General features: G+C 49.4%; 1 protein-coding gene across 1 annotated transcript; it reads right to left on the bottom strand.

Annotated features, from left to right (window-relative positions):
* Positions 1 to 7,033: 7,033 nt before the first annotated feature.
* Ndufs6 (NADH:ubiquinone oxidoreductase subunit S6) lies at positions 7,034 to 16,463 on the bottom strand. The gene is made up of 4 exons (XM_038323876.1): positions 16,317 to 16,463; positions 15,746 to 15,799; positions 7,490 to 7,612; positions 7,034 to 7,228 (listed from the first exon to the last, which is right to left on the bottom strand). Exons 1-4 carry the CDS (start codon positions 16,422 to 16,424, stop codon positions 7,163 to 7,165), a joined length of 351 nt encoding a protein of 116 aa, XP_038179804.1. The 5' UTR covers positions 16,425 to 16,463; the 3' UTR covers positions 7,034 to 7,162.
* Positions 16,464 to 17,521: the final 1,058 nt, after the last annotated feature.

The raw sequence follows: 17,521 nt of genomic DNA, 5'->3' as shown, positions 1-17,521 counted from the left end.
CAGTGCCATTTGTACAATCAGTGCTCTGCACTGTGTCGAATGTGGTCATCTCCAGGGACTTGGACCCAACACCCTAGGCCCTAGTGTCCCTGTTTCTAAGACCAGAAGGATAGCTGTGCGCTACTGCCCTCTGGTGGGCAGGCAGGGGCCATCCTTGACCTACTCAGGGAAATGGGGCCAACTGCTATGTGCAGAGACCAATGGGGAAAGATCACAGCCTGTTCCTGGGAGCATGGGTGTCCAGGCATTAGGGTCACCCACAGACACTCTTTGGGAAATATTAGTACACATTCCAGTCTTTTCACCGTATCCCATGACTGATGATATTTTCCAGAATGTTCTGCCTGGTGGTAGAAGGGGACAGGTCTCAGGACCAAAGCAGGAGACCTTAGGAATATCCATAGTGTCCTGTTCAGCATCCACCTCACATCTTGGAGAATATTCCCGTGATCGCAGACACTGCCGCTTGTCCAGGGCTGGGGCCTCCTATCTAGGAGCTGGAAGCTGCTGTGCTGACACCTTATCCTCTGCAGAGCCCTGGGAAACCCTGATGGTTAAGTGTCCTGGAGTTTATCTCTCTTATAGTCCTGAAATTATTCTTCATTTCCGATATCCATCCCCATCCCCCACAAGGCAGTACATGCTTGACCCTGAGACATTGAGTTGGGTGTGAAGGTAACCATCCACAGCTGGCAACTCAGCTAGGGGAGTGCCAAGAGTGTTCACCCAGATGCCTTCTGAGCTGGGGTGAACATGATCCTCCAAAGAAAGCACCTGCAATTCAGACATAGAAACTAACAGGTCAAGAAGATGGACGGGTAGTTACACAAGGTCAAATTTGAGCAGCCCAGCCTGACCCTCAGAAAATCCCAGGGCCACTGGGAGCCTCACAGAGCTCCCGACTCCTCCAGCTCCAGTGTTAACATGGGATCCCTCCCCTGAGTCATGGCCTCCTCTTTCCCTTCCTTCTTCCTTTCCTGGTGCCTCAGCTTCATCTCTGAATAACTTTCAGGATGTTCACACCCCTGTCCTGGCAGGCTGGGAAGCACACATAGTTGGAAGCCCTGGGCAGTGCATGAGCTGGGGTAGGGACTGTCATGCCATCAGGCATGGTCAGGTGGGGCTCTTGGCCAACTTCTGCCTGTCTTGAAAGATCCCAGGATACTGTCACTACTCACGGAGGGATTCACCCTGTTTATCCATTCCAGCCCCAGAATAGACAGGAGGCTTGGTGACCCCGGAGTATCGGAGCCCAGTTCCCACAGCGAGGCTGGCATCTGGACATGGTGGAGCCTCACAACTGTGCCTGTGGCTCCCGGTCATGGGTTTAGGTGAGGTTACATAGATGTGTGCAGACACCCCAGGAGTTATGAACAGTCACACAGATGCAGCCCAACGAGGCCTTGCTGACCCTGCCCCTTCTCAAACCTGCTGTGGGCGAACGAGTAGTCTGAGTGTGCCTTGGCCTGAGCCCCTTTTCTAGAAAAAAACCAATTCACCAAAAGTGTCCTGCTTGCTACCAGCTTGTTGATGTTGTGCCAGAGGAGAAGCTCTGCTTGGCAACCAACCAAGAATGGCCTCTAACATGAAGGCCACTTCCATATCCTTCTTCCACCTCAGAAGTCCTGCCACCTGGGTACAGGCTGGGTCCTGACAGCAGGTGAAAAGAGTGAATGTTTGCCACAGTCAGCAGCCCGCTCTGGAAGACTCAAGCTTTGCTTTGCCTTGACCAACACGTAATACTGATGCTTAGGGTAAATTAATAACCCCCTTAGATTGGCTAGGGTTTAAAAAATGTCAAGAAATGCTGACATGAATACAGGGAAAGATAAACACTTATTCACTGCTGGTACAAACTGGTGCAGCCACTATGGAAATCAGTATGGATGTTCCTCAAAAAGCTAGAAATAGATCTCCCATATGATCCATGTGTATCACTCTTGGACATATTCCCGAAGGACTCTATCCTACTACACAGATACCTCCTCACCCATGTTCATTGCTGCTCTACTCACAAAAGCCAGGAAATGGAAACAGCCTATGTGTCCTTCGATTGATGAATGGATAATGAGAAAGTGATGCATTTGCATAATAGGATTTTACTCAGCTGTAAAGAAAAATGAAATTATAAAATTCACAGGTAAATGGATGGTGCTAAAAACAATCATCCTGGGTGAGGTAATGCAGACTCAGAAAGACAAACATCACATGTCTCCTCTCATATGTGGATGCTAGCTTCAAATCTACAGATATGTGTTTAAAGTGGAGTACCCATAGGAGCCAAGAACACAGTAAGGGGCCCTGTAGGAGGGGATGAGGATGGAACACAGGTGGTGTGAGGCGGGGAAAGGGAATAACGGAGCAGGAATCCTTAAGTGGAGTAGGGGGCTGGAGGCCAGGTGAGGTGGTTTGAATAGGATTGGGCACCACAGGCTCATACATTCGAATGGCTGGTCAGCAGGGAGTGGCACTACTTGGGAGAGATTAGGTGTGGCTTGCTGGAGTGGATGTGGTCTTACTGGAGGAAGTGTGTCACTGGGGATGGGCTTTGCAGTTTCAAAAGTCCAAGCCATTCCCAGAGTCTCTCTCTTCCTGCTGCCTGTGGATCTGGAAGTAGAATCCTCAGCCACTTCTTCTCTGGCACACCTGCCTGCATGCTGCCATGCTCCCCACCATGACAACAATGAACGAAAACTGTAAGCAAGTCCTAATTAAATGCTCTCTTTTATAGGAGTTGCCACCAGGCAGTGGTAGTGCACGCCTTTGATCCCAGCACTCAGGAGGCAGAGGCAGGCAGATATCTGTGACCTTGAGGCCAGCCTGATCTACAGAGCGAGTTCTAGGACAGCCAGGACTATTACACAGCAATGTAACTGACTAAGACACCAGAGTAGAGAATAGAATGTAGGGAAGAAAAATTAACACTAAAAGACTGTAGAAGCTTCCTAAACATACACACTCACACGCACACACAACTGAGAGAGTTCGAACGGAATTACCTGATAATGTGAGAGGGTACAGATAACAAAGGAAAACCCTACTGTCAGGTATGGGTCATCTCTTTTCAAGTTCTTGTCTACGGGGTCCTATAATATAACAGTTCTCAAATATTACAGGTTATTACCACTGCTCTTAGTTGTCCTACAGAACTTGATGGTAAGAAAGACCCTGCTGCTGAAGACACCACATACTTGAGTCAACAGTGCACAGAAGTCAAGCTGGTACTCACCCGGAAGCTTCATCCCTACTTGATAGCTTTCACGGTGCTAAAAGGTGCTAGGCACACTGCCAGAGGAGAGAAGTAATTAAGAACCGTATCCACTGGTGAATCCTGTGACTGGGCAGGAGATGCCCCTGGTACAGTAGCGGCACAGTGTTATTGGAGCAATCAACTACTTTCTAGTTGGATTTAAGGTCCACTACACGGTAAGGAACGCATGCCTGGCTCCATTAACTGGGCCAAGAACTTGAGGTTGAGTAGGTCATAGACCATAGGAGAAAACCTACTATTCTTCTTCTGATAAACGGACGAAGTATTAAATTACTCCCAAGTTCTTATCTTTATACCCATAGATTAGTACATCTCTCAACCCTCATTAGAGAAGCTACTCTTTGCAGTAGATGGCAATCAGCACTGAGACCCACAACTGTCAGTTTATAGAGTTTAAGAGACTTCAGAAGGCTCAGTCCTACACGTCTCACCTAAGAGATCTTCAAGGGAGAGGGCTCAGGAAGATTCTAAGAGCCAGAGGTTGGGAGCAACTTTAGTGAAATAGTTTTCCAGATGGGGTGGGATCACTGCAAACATGAACTCACCACAGCGGTGACTACATACCCAAGGCCTGCACCAGATCAGCGTGGACGGGGGAAGTTGTCACAAAGCCCCACCTCCACCCCCAGTCAAGGAGCTGCTAGGGATTGATGGAGGAGAGACAGTTTTCTTCAGGGATGCGGCCACTGAGAAGCTATCCATATGGAGAACACCAGACGCAAGAAATGCTGTGCAGGGACGAGGAAAGGGGAACTCGTGCACCATGGGTGGGGATGCCAACTAGTGCAGCCGCTTTGGCAATCAGTCTAAGGCTTCTAAAGTAAGACTACCATAGGACCCAGCGGTTCCCTCCTGGGCATTTACCCAAAGGATTCTAAACTCACAACATGGAAAGGACTCTAAACCTACACCAAGAAAGGACTCTACACCTACAACAGGGAAAGGGCTCTAAGCCTACAACAGGGAAAAGGACGCTACACCTACAACAGGAAAAAGGACTCTACACCTACAACAGGGAAAGGACTCTAAACCTTTAACAGGGAAGGACTCTACACCTACAATAGGGAAAAGGACTCTACACCTACAAAAGGGGAAAGGACTCTAAACCTACAAAAGGGAAAGGACTGTACACCTACAAAAGGGAAAGGACCCTAAACCTACAATAGGGGAAAGAACTGTACACCTACAACAGGGATACCTACTGTATGTCCACACTCACTACAGCTCTATTCCCAATAGCTAGGAAATGGTAGCCCCTTAGATGTCCTTTAACTGGTACACAGATAATGTAAATGTGGTATATATACACAATGAATATGGTTCAGTTCCCAGGAAACAGGGAAGAGGGTACAGGGTTCTACCTTAAGGGACAGGAAATAGTAAAACGTGTTAAAAAGTGAAAAGGGTAATACTGGGATGTAAAGATTTAGACAAGGAAAGAGGTGGGGTGATATGGGTGCAAGGTAGGGGTAATATAAAGAAATCTGTTGGAAAGTAACACGTGCCCACTTGTGCGGTGGCAAATTGACTATGGTGGGGGTAACCAAGTGTCGTCTTACTGGGCTCAGCTCCCACTCCACAGAGGGTATACCTGCACCTGGTACTGTAGGCCTAGCTAGCAACCCAGACCTGGGGAAGCCATAGGCACACAGTGAGCATATTTCTGGACTAAACTGACCTAACACCAAGTGCTTCTATCTATAAACAAAAGTGTCCCGGCACTATCAGAGAAGTCTCTCCTTACAACAGTGGTAAAGGGAAAACAGGGCTGCCCAAAAGTTGAAGTGTAAGTGGTGAAGGCTCAGCGAACACTCGGGACCAGGTGGCAAGGAGCATGGGAGACCAAGCAGAGTCGACCAGGGGCTAGGAACTGCTATGCTTTAGCCTGGATACAACCATCACAATCACTAACAGAAACTATAGTTACCTGTACGGGGTGGGGGGGGGGGCACACACGGTCAGCTTTAACAATGGAACAGGGAGGGGCTTCAGGGGACCCACCCTTTACCTCTGCTAGCAATATAGACAGGGCCATCACTCTTGTCAGTCCTGTGCCCACTGCAGAGCCCACCAGACTCCAGCTGATTGCTACAAGCCCATGGTCACACAGGTGACCCTGGTTAATCTCAGTGGATCACAAAACAAAGCAGACACAAACAGGAAAGCTTTGTGAGGGTTGAGGGACAGGGGAAACAATCAGCATGAAAGCTGTTCATATGCAAAACTGTAATAACCAATTTTACAAACTTCGGGCCAGAGAGACATCTCAGTGGAGAAGAACCCTCTCTGCTCTTTTGGAGTACCTGATGCACACCAGAGAGCTCACAACTGCTGGTGATTCCAGCCCCAGACCCAGTGCCTTCTTCTGGTGTCCACAGGCACTACACTCCCCTGCAGGGACCCAGACCCATAAATAAAAAATATTTTTTAAAACTTAAAGAATACAAGGTTTCCTGTTATTTCAGAACTACTTAGATTTTTTTCCCTTGCTTTCTCTCATGGGAGGATAGTCTCTCCTTTCCCCCCAACTTACTTGCACAGATACAAGAAGGCGTTTCTATTCTGCCATTTTTTTTCTCCTAACCAGACTTTGTGTAAACTCAGAATTAGCTTAGTTATGTCCTTTCTCATGCCTGAGGGTCCTGTCCACCCTTGGGTTCCCCGTATCCTCACATTCTCTACCCTCCCTTAGGGTCCCCATGTTTGTATATTAGAGGGGCCCACATCAAGCATTGTGAGCACTGTTAAATACTAAGGCAGCTAATGCCAGGCCTGCCCTGTGATCCAGCTGCTTAAGCACGGGCCATCAGCCCGTTAGCCGGCTGGCTGGCCCTCATACTGGTGACCGGCGGCTCTGAACACACCAGAGCCTTGAGGAAACTCATGACAAGTACAGCTTTGCTGGCAAAGCCCAACTCCAACTCCTGAAGGCTGCTTTTGCCACTATTTCAAAACAGCTATCACCAGATTTATTAAAAAAAAAAAACAAAAAAAACAAAAAAAAAAAAAACCAACCATTAAGTCTCCATGATCCCTGGATGGTCCTGCAGCTATGTCCAAACAGGCTACAAGTAGAAGACTGACTGGTGACTACCTAGACCTCTGCCTCCAGCTTCTAAGGCTTGGAACTGGAAGCATCTAGGTCGGCCATTCAGCTACGGGGCCTTGGGCGCCCAGAGGTCCAGGACAGCCGGCACTGCAAAGCTTTTCCTGGACTACAGGCTCAGGGTACAGACAGAGCAAAAGAACCTCGACCAGTGCAAACACTTCTCTGGGGGCCCCCAGCTCCTCCCTCGGGAGCGTCCACATCCTTGTGACCGCCTTCCCAGCCAGCTGCTGCTATTGGTGGACACTGCTGCATCAGAACCCTGGGTAAGTACACCACACACCGTTCACTGGGCCTTCCAACAGGGTCTTAAGATGCTCTGCTGGGGTAAGGATGAGGAGGGAGGCCCTGACCTGAGGTGAGGGTCCAGCTCTGAAACAGACTGAGGCCACCCAGACTTGGTCACATGGTGTGTGTGTGTGTGTGTGTGTGTGTGTGTGTGTGTGTGTGTGTGTGTACAAGGCGGAAGTGATTCTCTCCTCTCGCTGCTCCTTCACTTGGCCATTTCTCTGGTCAGCCCACATGAGAAGAGTTGAGGAAGTGCCTGGTACCCATGTGCAGTAGCCAGCACTAGAGGGGCAGCCGCTCCGGAAGCGAAGCTGTTCCTGCCCTTGTTTGCTACATGAGCTCACACTGTGAAAGGAACAAACACCTCATTGTCCACGATGGTAGCATCTTTTATTCATAAGAAGGAACACCGTTCACAGAGCAGTGACCTCACACCTAAACACCTAACGTGGAGACAGATGTTGCACAGGTGTCAGAGGACCAGGTCACAGCCCACACTAATGATGGTGCTGCTTGAATTGCAGGCCACAGTAGCCACACGTCCCCGTTTTTGTTTCTTTGTCCTGAAAAAGATTCAAAAGGAATTATCTCATACTTTTATATTTTACCTCAAATCCCAATTAGACAGCACACTGAAAGCCAGGCTGAACTTGAAATACAGTGTCAACCAGAAAGCCCGTGAAAACACAAGACAGAGACTGAACTTCGGGCTGTGGCTGTTATCTGGGTCCACCCCATGCATGGCGAGGACACCCGGAGAGCCAGGGCAGGTGGATGGGAGGGAAGGTGAACGTCAAGAAACAGCAGGCTGCTTAGCTCCATACCAAATTTATGTACACCTTAGGGTGGCCCAGGGCACCACCACCGCCATCGCAGGCTATGATCCGATGGTCCACCTTGTTCACAGGCTGCTCTGCTATCAAATCGATGGCAAAGTTCTCATTCACCTGAGATGAGGAGAGGGGGAAACACAAACAAGATCTTCATAATTTCATACACGTTATGTATACAGCATCCATCCAAATCCACGAAGTCAACTGAATGCTACTCAAAATGAGCACTACAGTCAGTCCTTCAAAACACAGGTAGGTACATACCATGTACTCATGCAATGGAAGATAATCCTAAACTTCAGACATGGAACAAGGTCAATTCCTCCTTTGTCCCCCACTTGGATTCAGGAACTGCTGAGACTTGGGCTCGTTCTGTGTCACCTGCTCTGTCTCTTATCCTTTCTCCCCACAGCCATCCACACATCTCCCAAACCCAACAGAGAGCACAGATGATCACACGGCCGGGGCAGTGCCATGTGCATTTCCTGAGAATGTGACTTCAGTAACAATAATGTGTCACCTGTCCCCCACATGGAACACGGTGTAACAGCATCACAGGCTTATTCAGAAGACAGAGGCCCCATCCCATACCAGTGTTCCCCACCCAGGGCTGTACGAGGCTACAGTGGCTCTCTGCTGTGGACTATGTCCCTGGGAGTCTCCACACCCTGTTTCTCTATGTAACTAGAGTTTTCTTGAGTTTGATTCTCACAGTCACTCACTGCTGGGTCATGTGCCCTTCTGCAGCTCCATGTCTGTCAATACCAGATGCCCCCCAACACAGTTTGTCTGTGTTCACAAGGCAAACATCCGAAGTTTTCCACCATGCTCTCTATTCATAAACAAATCAACAGTACTGGATCACTGGAGACCCACACACAAAACAGTCAGGGCCTGGTGCTCCCTTCGCTCCTTTAAGGATAGTGGTCTGACTGGGTCCTACTCTTCCGGGATCAATTTATGAGCAGAGGTCAGTGGCACTGTCACTGATGTTTGTCATGTCCTCTCATTACCCTGCGCTCTGGTCACTCCCGGTCAGGTCGATGCTGAGCAGTGACTGGCAATGGTGTCTCTTACCAGGTTCCCTCACAGCTAGGACTTTTACTTCATTAGTGGATACCGACCAGGTTTGTAGTAGGAGCGGTGGGCTGTGTGCCAGCGAGCTTTACCCAAAATAATTACTCGGAAACTGTATTCTTTTAAACACTGCTTGGCCCATTAGTTTCAGCCTCAAATTGGCTAACTCTCACATCTTGACTAAGCCATATTTAGTAATCCGTGTAGCACCACGAGGGGTGGCTTGCCAGGAGAGATCTTAACCTGCATCCGACTCAGAGAGGAGAGGCATGGCGGCTGCCTGAAGCGTCTACCTGACTCTGTTTCCTCTCTCCCACAATTCTGTTCTGTCTACTCCGCCTACCTAATTTTCTGTCCTATTAAAGGGCCAAGGCAGTTTCTTTATTAACCAATGAAAGTAACACATAGACAGATGACCATCCTCCATCACAGGTTGACTACCAGGGCAGAACCAAGCGGCCACTTCCTAATCATGTTGCGCACTTCCAGCAGAGCTTACTTCTGCCCACTTGAAAAATGCCCTGTAACTAGTGTATTTCCAGTGCGCCTAGCATGTCCACAGGCATTTCCTGGAGACAGTTCCTATCTCATGCCTATCCACCATGACGCCGGCCACCATTGAGAAGCATCACTTACCTGCTCAGTACTGAGATGTCCTAGAGCTGTCCCCTCATGACTGATAAAGGACAGAGTCAAGCTACACATTTTTAGAAACCTAACACAGCTAAGCCTATCAGTTAAAGGATTTACTGTCATTTCTAGGTGTGATTCTGCTGTCATGATCATGTTCTGAAGATCAGTTTGTTCTAAGACTTACATGTTCTGGAAAATTTAGAACAATTATCATATTCAATACTTGTTTCCAGACTATCTGGATAGTGGGACCACATGCTGACAGAACAGAGCAAAGGCCATTCTGTGTGCCTTGACATTACCTCAGCTCACCACTGTGGACAGGGGAAGCCCAGCAAATGGAGAGAGGGAACCATTACACTATTCCTGCCCACTTCACTGCTTCCTTATGGTTCAAAATGACTCAAACATCCAAGCATGGAATCCATGGGGCAAAGCCCACAGACTGGCAGAGCTATGGACTGCCTCACAGCTCACTTTCAGATAGAGAAGGGGTGGCAATACTCCAAAACTGCACCCTAGAACCCCAACATCTAGGGTGGTAATACTCTAAAACAACACCCTAGAACCCCAACATCTAGGGCAGTACTCCAGAACTGTACCCTAGAACCCCAACATCTAGGGTGGTAATACTCCAAAACTGCACCCTAGAACCCAACATCTAGGGTGGTAATACTCCAAAACTGCACTCTAGAACCCCAACATCTAGGGTGGCAATGGCCCAAAACTGCACTCTAGAACCCCAACATCTAGGGTGGCGATGGTCCAAGCCTGCACTCTAGAACCCTAACATCTAGGGTGGTGATGGTCCAAAACTGCACTCTAGAACCCCAACATCTAGGGTGGCGATGGTCCAAAACTGCACTCTAGAACCCCAACATATAGGGTGACAATATTCCAAAACTGCATCCTAGAACCCCAACATCTAGGGTGATAATACTCCAAAACTGCACCTAGAACCCCATCATCTAGGGGGTAATATTCCAAACTGCACCCTAGAACCCCAACATCTAAGGTGGTAATACTCCAAAGCTGAACCCTGGAGCCCCAGAGAACTACACAATATCTGAAAGATGCAGACTGTGTACACATGACCTCTAAGCCCACCAGGCCTGTGAGCAGACCCTGCATCCCTTCTGTGAGCAGGATTCTGTCTTCCCTTCTCCAGCAGTTTTTTGAAGCCATGGAGGGTGATCAGCCACTTCTGAAGTGATTTTGGCTATGAGCATGGAAGGTCTGGGCCACTACTCAGCTTCCTGGATGTGCCACCCAGCATCTTCCATCTTGAACCTCAGCAGAACAGCCTTAAGGTCCATCAAGAAAGCCATTCACTTCCTGTTCAGTCCCTGCACTCCCTGGAATATAGACAGGAAAGGGTAATTCCACTCTCACCACAGGCTGGGGGAGTGTGAAGCTTGGTGTGAGGTCTCCAAATCAGACTCAGAAAGGAGTGCAGGGAAGACACCACTGCCATAGAAACAGGATGCTGGCCTCTCTCCTCAGAACCCAGAGACCCACACTCAGAAACAGGCATGTCTGGAAAAGGTTTGATATTCTGAGGGCACATTATGAATTATAGATTACCCCCTGGTAAGCCTCTACTTGGAGGTTCAGCTCTGTAAACACTATGGAAGACACTGGAAATGGTGGCATGCTGCAGCAAAAGGACATTAGGCTTGTTCTCCAACAGTGGTTCCATGCTCTGCGAACAGTCCCCCATGAGCACACTCCACTGTGATCGCAGTCCCTCTGACAGTTAGGCAGCTCCCTGACACCACCACCTAGAACAGCTAGGGAAAGCTGTGTGTTCTGTGCACCCCGTGTGGGTAAAGGCAGCGACCATACGAATGGAGCCCCATGGTATGAGTCCTATGAGTCTGTGAGGTGACAGCATGTCACAAAGGCCGCACTAACAAACGCTCAGGAATTCATCAAAGCAGCTGTGAAGCCTGGCGTCTCCTTGTGGGAAGGACAGCTGACACCTCCACGCTGGTGACTGACAAGTGCCTGCCCTCCTGTCATTTAATCACCACTCCAGGGCACCCTGACCTCCCAGGATTAACATCTGCTTCCTGGAACTTGGTTCAAGGCAGGAATACAAAGAGTCCGGGTCATAAACACTCCAACCACATGCCAAATCTGCACCGTGTTCAACCAGGCTCTGTCCCGCTTCGGGCCCCAGGAGAACTGTCAAAGACTTGTCACGGTGCCTCAACCATCCAACACTGTGAGGTGTGTCCTTTACAGAGGGGCGAGTTAAAACTCAAGAGCCACCATTTCATTTTCTTCTCTGAGGGCAGAGGCAGTTAAGTGAAGTGAGGGCTCCCTGGCACTTTCTGTGCTGTCCTTGTCTATGACCACTGGGTGGCCACCAGCCCCAGAGGTGAAGACCTGAGCTCGGAGGGAGAAGCACACTAGCCTGGCAGCCCAGAATATGACACAGAGACTCCAGTAACACCAAAAGTCCTCAACTGTGGACAAGGCCGCTGTTACCACATCCCAGCACAGGACTGTCTATCCTCAGCGCGTGTCTGACAATCACATAACCAGCTGTTCTGCCTCCTCTTCATTCAGGGATCCCAATGTACAGATCACTAGACCTGACTTCTGGCCTTTCTTCCAGGGCAAGGACAGGTGGCAGAGATGCAGCATCCTCTCGGGATGACCACGCATCACAGACCTAGACCCTGGTCCTTTGTAGGCATCAAACCCTCCAGTCATGCCAGCCAGGATTCTCATGAGCGCTTCCCAGCCTTCTTGTAGATCCGGTCTAACCGCCCAGCATCCTGATACCCACAGTCCTCAGACAAACACCCAGATACAGCTCATTTCCTAACCTATGACTGAAGAAACTCTGACAGAGGGAAACACCCAAATAATGTTCAGGGGAGAGAACCACACACTTGTGAAAACCCAGAACGTGTAGCATTGGGGGGGGGGGGCACTCTGCAAACACGGAGCTGAGTGAGTGAGTCATCAGGTGCCAGCAAGGTTCACCAGCTCTGTAAGGCTGGGAACAGCGATCAGGAAGGGGGGTACATGAGACTTGCACCTTCTGCAGGCCTACAGGGCTCTACAGTAGTCTCTTAAGGGAACAGTTCAGTGGTACAACGCTTGCCTGGTACATGTGGGAATTGAGTTCCACCCCAGTACTGCCAAAAGGATTTTAAAAAAATTCTAAGACTAAAATAAATATTTTTAAATTACCCATGCACAGGGAATTTGTGTTTTGAGAAAGAATGCCTAAGCAGATGCCTCCTCACCCAGCAAACAAGAGTCTGCCACACAGATACGCAGCCAGACGCACACAGCGCTGAGCCAGGACAAGGCACCAGGACAATAGTGGTTAGAGTACCATCTTCGGGGAGCGCAGGGCCAAGTCAGCTCCACACTGGCACAGTGATCCACCCACCACACTGGCTCTACTGTCTCAGTTCATCTTTAAACTCTTCCCTGGGACCCTCTGCCAGGCCAGCCAGAAAACAAAGCTAGGGTCCAGGCTCCAAGAGTCAGGATACATCCACTCCTCAGCTGCTTGACCCTCAGCCCTGCAGAGTGAGGATGGAGTACAGCCACACCCTCAGAAGCACATCTGTTAATGCCCGGGGCACCTGAGAGTAAACGCTGCACCTCCACTGCCACCTCCAGTGCAAAATAGGAGCCGCTGGGCCTGCCTGCCCTCTCAATATGCAGCAGTGTCCAACTGCCAATGTCTCATTTATACACCTAGCTGGAGAAAATAACCTTCAGGAATTGTCCTGTCCTCAACATCAAGTGCTTATTGATGCAAAGCCCCACACTAGAGGGCTGAGGGAAGGGGGAGCGTGTGAAACCTCACACTGGAGGACTGCAGGCAGGAACGCAGGCAAAGGCCACAATAACGAGGAATACAGTAGCACCCAACGGTAAACAGAGAGATCTATCTGCCACACTAGGAGCAGAAGTTGCCTTATGCAATCCAAGGCAATCCAAGGACACCTACAATGGCAAATACTCACTATGAAAAATATTCAAAGTTACAAATGAGAAAACTGAACTTGAGAAGTAATAGCCTATGCTATTCACCCTGAAGCCTGTGTTAGCATATAAGATCACTGGCTTCTACCTACTTAACGAAGGACCCCCCCCCTCCACGCCCCCACCCCCAGTAGACATCAGAACAAATCCCAGCATTCTTTTGCTGAACCTTGAGTGGACCTCAGGATCCTTCTGACATCTAAGCAATATAAACAAGGAGTCAAAAAACACAAAATTCTCTACCTCTTAGTCATTAGACACAACAGGATACTAGTTAAAAGTTGGGGATATGAATTTACAATTAACCAATGCATAGCAAGTATGTTTGTTACAAAGCAGAAGTCAAAAACTAGACACTGGGACAATGTAGCCTAGATCAGAGAGGGCAGGGAAACTCAGATTTGGGGACAGCTATGGTAGAACAAAAAGAATAAGCTGACTGCAATGCTGAAGGCAGACATGAAAGACAAACACCTCTGGAACCATGGAGAACAGTATGAACTACCACATCAGAAGGAAGAGTCCAGACGCTTAGATGCAGGAGATACAGAGAAACTTACTTCGGCTATGTAGGCAGGGCAGAGCCAACCTTAAGAGCAGTCATACTGGTACGAACTAAATGACCTTCCCCTGTGTGGGGGACTGAACCTACCCAAGTTATCCTGGGAGAGCATATCACAGTCTATTTGATGAAAACTATAAAAACTTACCTCAATAAGTCATCAGAACAGTAGATTTTAGTGGTGTGTCTTCTTTTAATGCAGGAGGTCCTGTGCTGGCTAGTTTTACGTCAACCTTCGAGAAAACGCCTCCATAGGACTGGCCTGCAGGCCGGTCTGTGGAGGCATTTTCTTGATGACTGATATGGAAGGGCCCAGCTCACGGTGGGCAGTGCCTCCTCTAGACTGACTGGTCCTGGGTGCCCAAAGAAAACAGGCTGAGCACACCAAGCCAGCAGGCAGCATTCCTCCATGGTCTCTTTCAGCTCCTGCCCTGAGTTCCCTCGGGAATGTGAGCTGAGAGTTACAGAGTGAAAAGAACCCTTTCCTCCCCAAGCTGCTTTGGGTCATGGTGTTTTGTCACAGCAACAGAACCACTAGGACAGGTACCGGACTGAAAACAAGATGACGCAATGGACACCTGAAATACTGTTACAGGATGCTGTGCATTCTATGGACACCTGAAATACTGTTACAGGATGCTGTGCATTCTATGGACACCTGAAATACTGTTACAGGATGCTGTGCATTCTATGGACACCTGAAATACTGTTACAGGATGCTGTGCATTCTATGGACACCTGAAATACTGTTACAGGATGCTGTGCATTCTATGGACACCTGAAATACTGTTACAGGATGCTGTGCATTCTATGGACACCTGAAATACTGTTACAGGATGCTGTGCATTCTATGGACACCTGAAATACTGTTACAGGATGCTGTGCATTCTATGGACAACCTGAAATACTGTTACAGGATGCTGTGCATTCTATGGACACCTGAAATACTGTTACAGGATGCTGTGCATTCTATGGACACCTGAAATACTGTTACAGGATGCTGTGCATTCTATGGACACCTGAAATACTGTTACAGGATGCTGTGCATTCTATGGACACCTGAAATACTGTTACAGGATGCTGTGCATTCTATGGACACCTGAAATACTGTTACAGGATGCTGTGCATTCGGGGGGACAGGATGCTGTGCATTCGGGGGACAGGATGCTGTGCATTCGGGGGGACAGGATGCTGTGCATTCGGGGGGACAGGATGCTGTGCATTCGGGGGACAGGATGCTGTGCATTCGGGGGGACAGGATGCTGTGCATTCGGGGGGACAGGATGCTGTGCATTCGGGGGACAGGATGCTGTGCATTCGGGGGACAGGATGCTGTGCATTCGGGGGACAGGATGCTGTGCATTCGGGGGACAGGATGCTGTGCATTCGGGGGGACAGGATGCTGTGCATTCTGGGGGACAGGATGCTGTGCATTCGGGGGACAGGATGCTGTGCATTCGGGGGGACAGGATGCTGTGCATTCGGGGGACAGGATGCTGTGCATTCTGGGGGACAGGATGCTGTGCATTCTGGGGGACAGGATGCTGTGCATTCTGGGGGACAGGATGCTGTGCATTCTGGGGGGGGAGAGGGGCGGGGAGTTGAGACAATTTACATTTAGGGCCCCGGGTCTCTAGGACGCTTAGGATCTGTGAGAATTTCTTTAATTCTTACATGTTAAACTGGCACACATTAAATACCCGCTCCATGAGAAGCCTGGGACCAGTCAATACCTCAGATTTGAGGATATCTGCTTAGACATGAGTCACTTCAAAGATGGGTCCAAGTGTAAACGTGAAAACCATTTGTTTCTTATATAGTGTTTGCAGGTATTTATATGTACACTGTCACTGAGCCTGTGTTTTCTTCACAGCCCATCCCCTAGACAGGGGCAGAATTAGAAATTTTATTAGAGCTGCTCCATATGCTTGTGCTTTATGATCCCTTTTATCCCTTACCTCTTTCTGACGATCTACAAACCGAATCCTCCTGTAGTCTTTTTCATCATAAACCTGTAAAAGAAAAAAAAATCTATTACTTTTACAATTGGATTCTGATCCCAAACACTACAGGACAGTGTTCCCTGTGGCCTACAGCCATTGACGAGCAGACTCGCCAAGAGGCTGCGTACTCTTAAACGAAGGAATCCTCACGGGAATGACGGACAGGAGTGCAGACTGGAGACAAGCCCCCGCCTTCACAGACAGCCCATTCCAAAAGGCGACATTTCAGGAGGCAGTGTGCTCCTTTCCGCCTCCTCCTCCTTTGATTGTTCGCCATTATATTGAGCGTTAGGGGTGCTTTATACCCTAATGCTAAAACGTGGACCTCAATACAAAGATACCACCCAAAGAGTGAGTGAAGACCGACTCCCAGCCGGAGGTCACAGCTACAGTCAGAGCCGGGCTGCGGGCTGCACCCCAAGGTGAGCCCAGCAAGGGCTGCGCGCGCGCCTGGCAGAAGCACACCTTGCTAGGCGCCCCGCCACCGTCAGTCTCGGGCTCCAGGCGCGGCGGCGGCGGCCGTTACCTGGCCGGTGTGCGTGATCTTCTCCCCACTCGATGACACTCGCACCCCGAAACCCCGCGCAGCCCTGGGGAGAGCCAGCAGCCGGCTGAAGGTCAACGCCGCCGCCATCTTACCGGTGACCCCTGACCCCCGCGCGGCGTACGGAGCGCCGACGCAGGCGCACAGGCTGTCAGCCGGACTGCGCTGGCGGAACTTATTTCGTCCTATGGTGAAGTGGCGTCTCTGGGCCTGCGGGTGAGCCTGCCGGTTCTGCTCCAGCGCGACAGCGGTAGGGGAGGCGGAAACTACAAATGTGCGCTTTTATGGAGATGGAAAAATGCAAGATTTTTAATATTATTTATTGAGTAAAGAAAGAGATTGTTCAGCAGAAGACACAGGACATGCACTCAGCCTTCCTGGTCGTGTGTGTTGGGGCTGGAAAGGGAGCCTTCTGAGCATTTTTGCAGCACAGAGCTAATAAAGTTTCCAGCTTGGAAAACCAGCCTTGAAAAGCTCCAAGTAGAGAGACCAGATGCAAATCGCCCTCGGTAACTTTGGAGAGCGTGTGAGGTCTCCCCTGTCTCACTTGAATCTGAGCCTGAACGTCATACACTTTCAGACCTTAGAATGAGCAACTTTGCTCAGATGTGGACAGGATGGAGGGAGACCCCAGACGCAGAGCAGGGGTGGGTCACTAATTCCAAGAAAGTGCCGGAAATTAGTATGTGCTTGGGATTCCTCGTTGGGATTCCTCGGCCAGGGCTGGAGACTGATGACCTGGCCCTTGCCTTTCTGTGCTCCAGTCATAGCGTAAGAACTAAGTGACTCTAAAGACAAAGTGAAGATGACCAGAAAGGGCAGTAAGACAAAAGGACACACGCACAAAAGTCTTACAAAGCTGAAAATTGCCCCAACAAATGTGAACCTGCATTACCCCGGCTAGCCTTAAGCTATGTAACCCAGGCTAGCCTAGTGCTCACACCTTCCTGCCGTAGACTTCAGACTGCTGGTTTTTCAGGCTTACGTCACGGTGTCCCGTTCTGCAGATTCGTCTTTCTCCCTCTTTTTAAATGATTTATTTCCTTTTATTGTACGTGTCTGAGTGCGTGCATCTATGTCTGGCCATGTGTGTGGGTGCCTGGTACCAGAAAGAAGGCCCAGGACTCCTGGAAGTGGAGTTACAGATGGTTTGAGCCGCTGTGTGGGTTCTGGGAACAGAATGATGG

This window comes from Arvicola amphibius, chromosome 3, assembly GCF_903992535.2.
Source record: "Arvicola amphibius chromosome 3, mArvAmp1.2, whole genome shotgun sequence".
Classification (NCBI taxonomy): Eukaryota; Metazoa; Chordata; class Mammalia; order Rodentia; family Cricetidae; genus Arvicola; species Arvicola amphibius.
The sequence above is the reverse complement of the archived record's forward strand: the minus strand, read 5'-3'. Positions and strand labels throughout refer to the sequence as shown.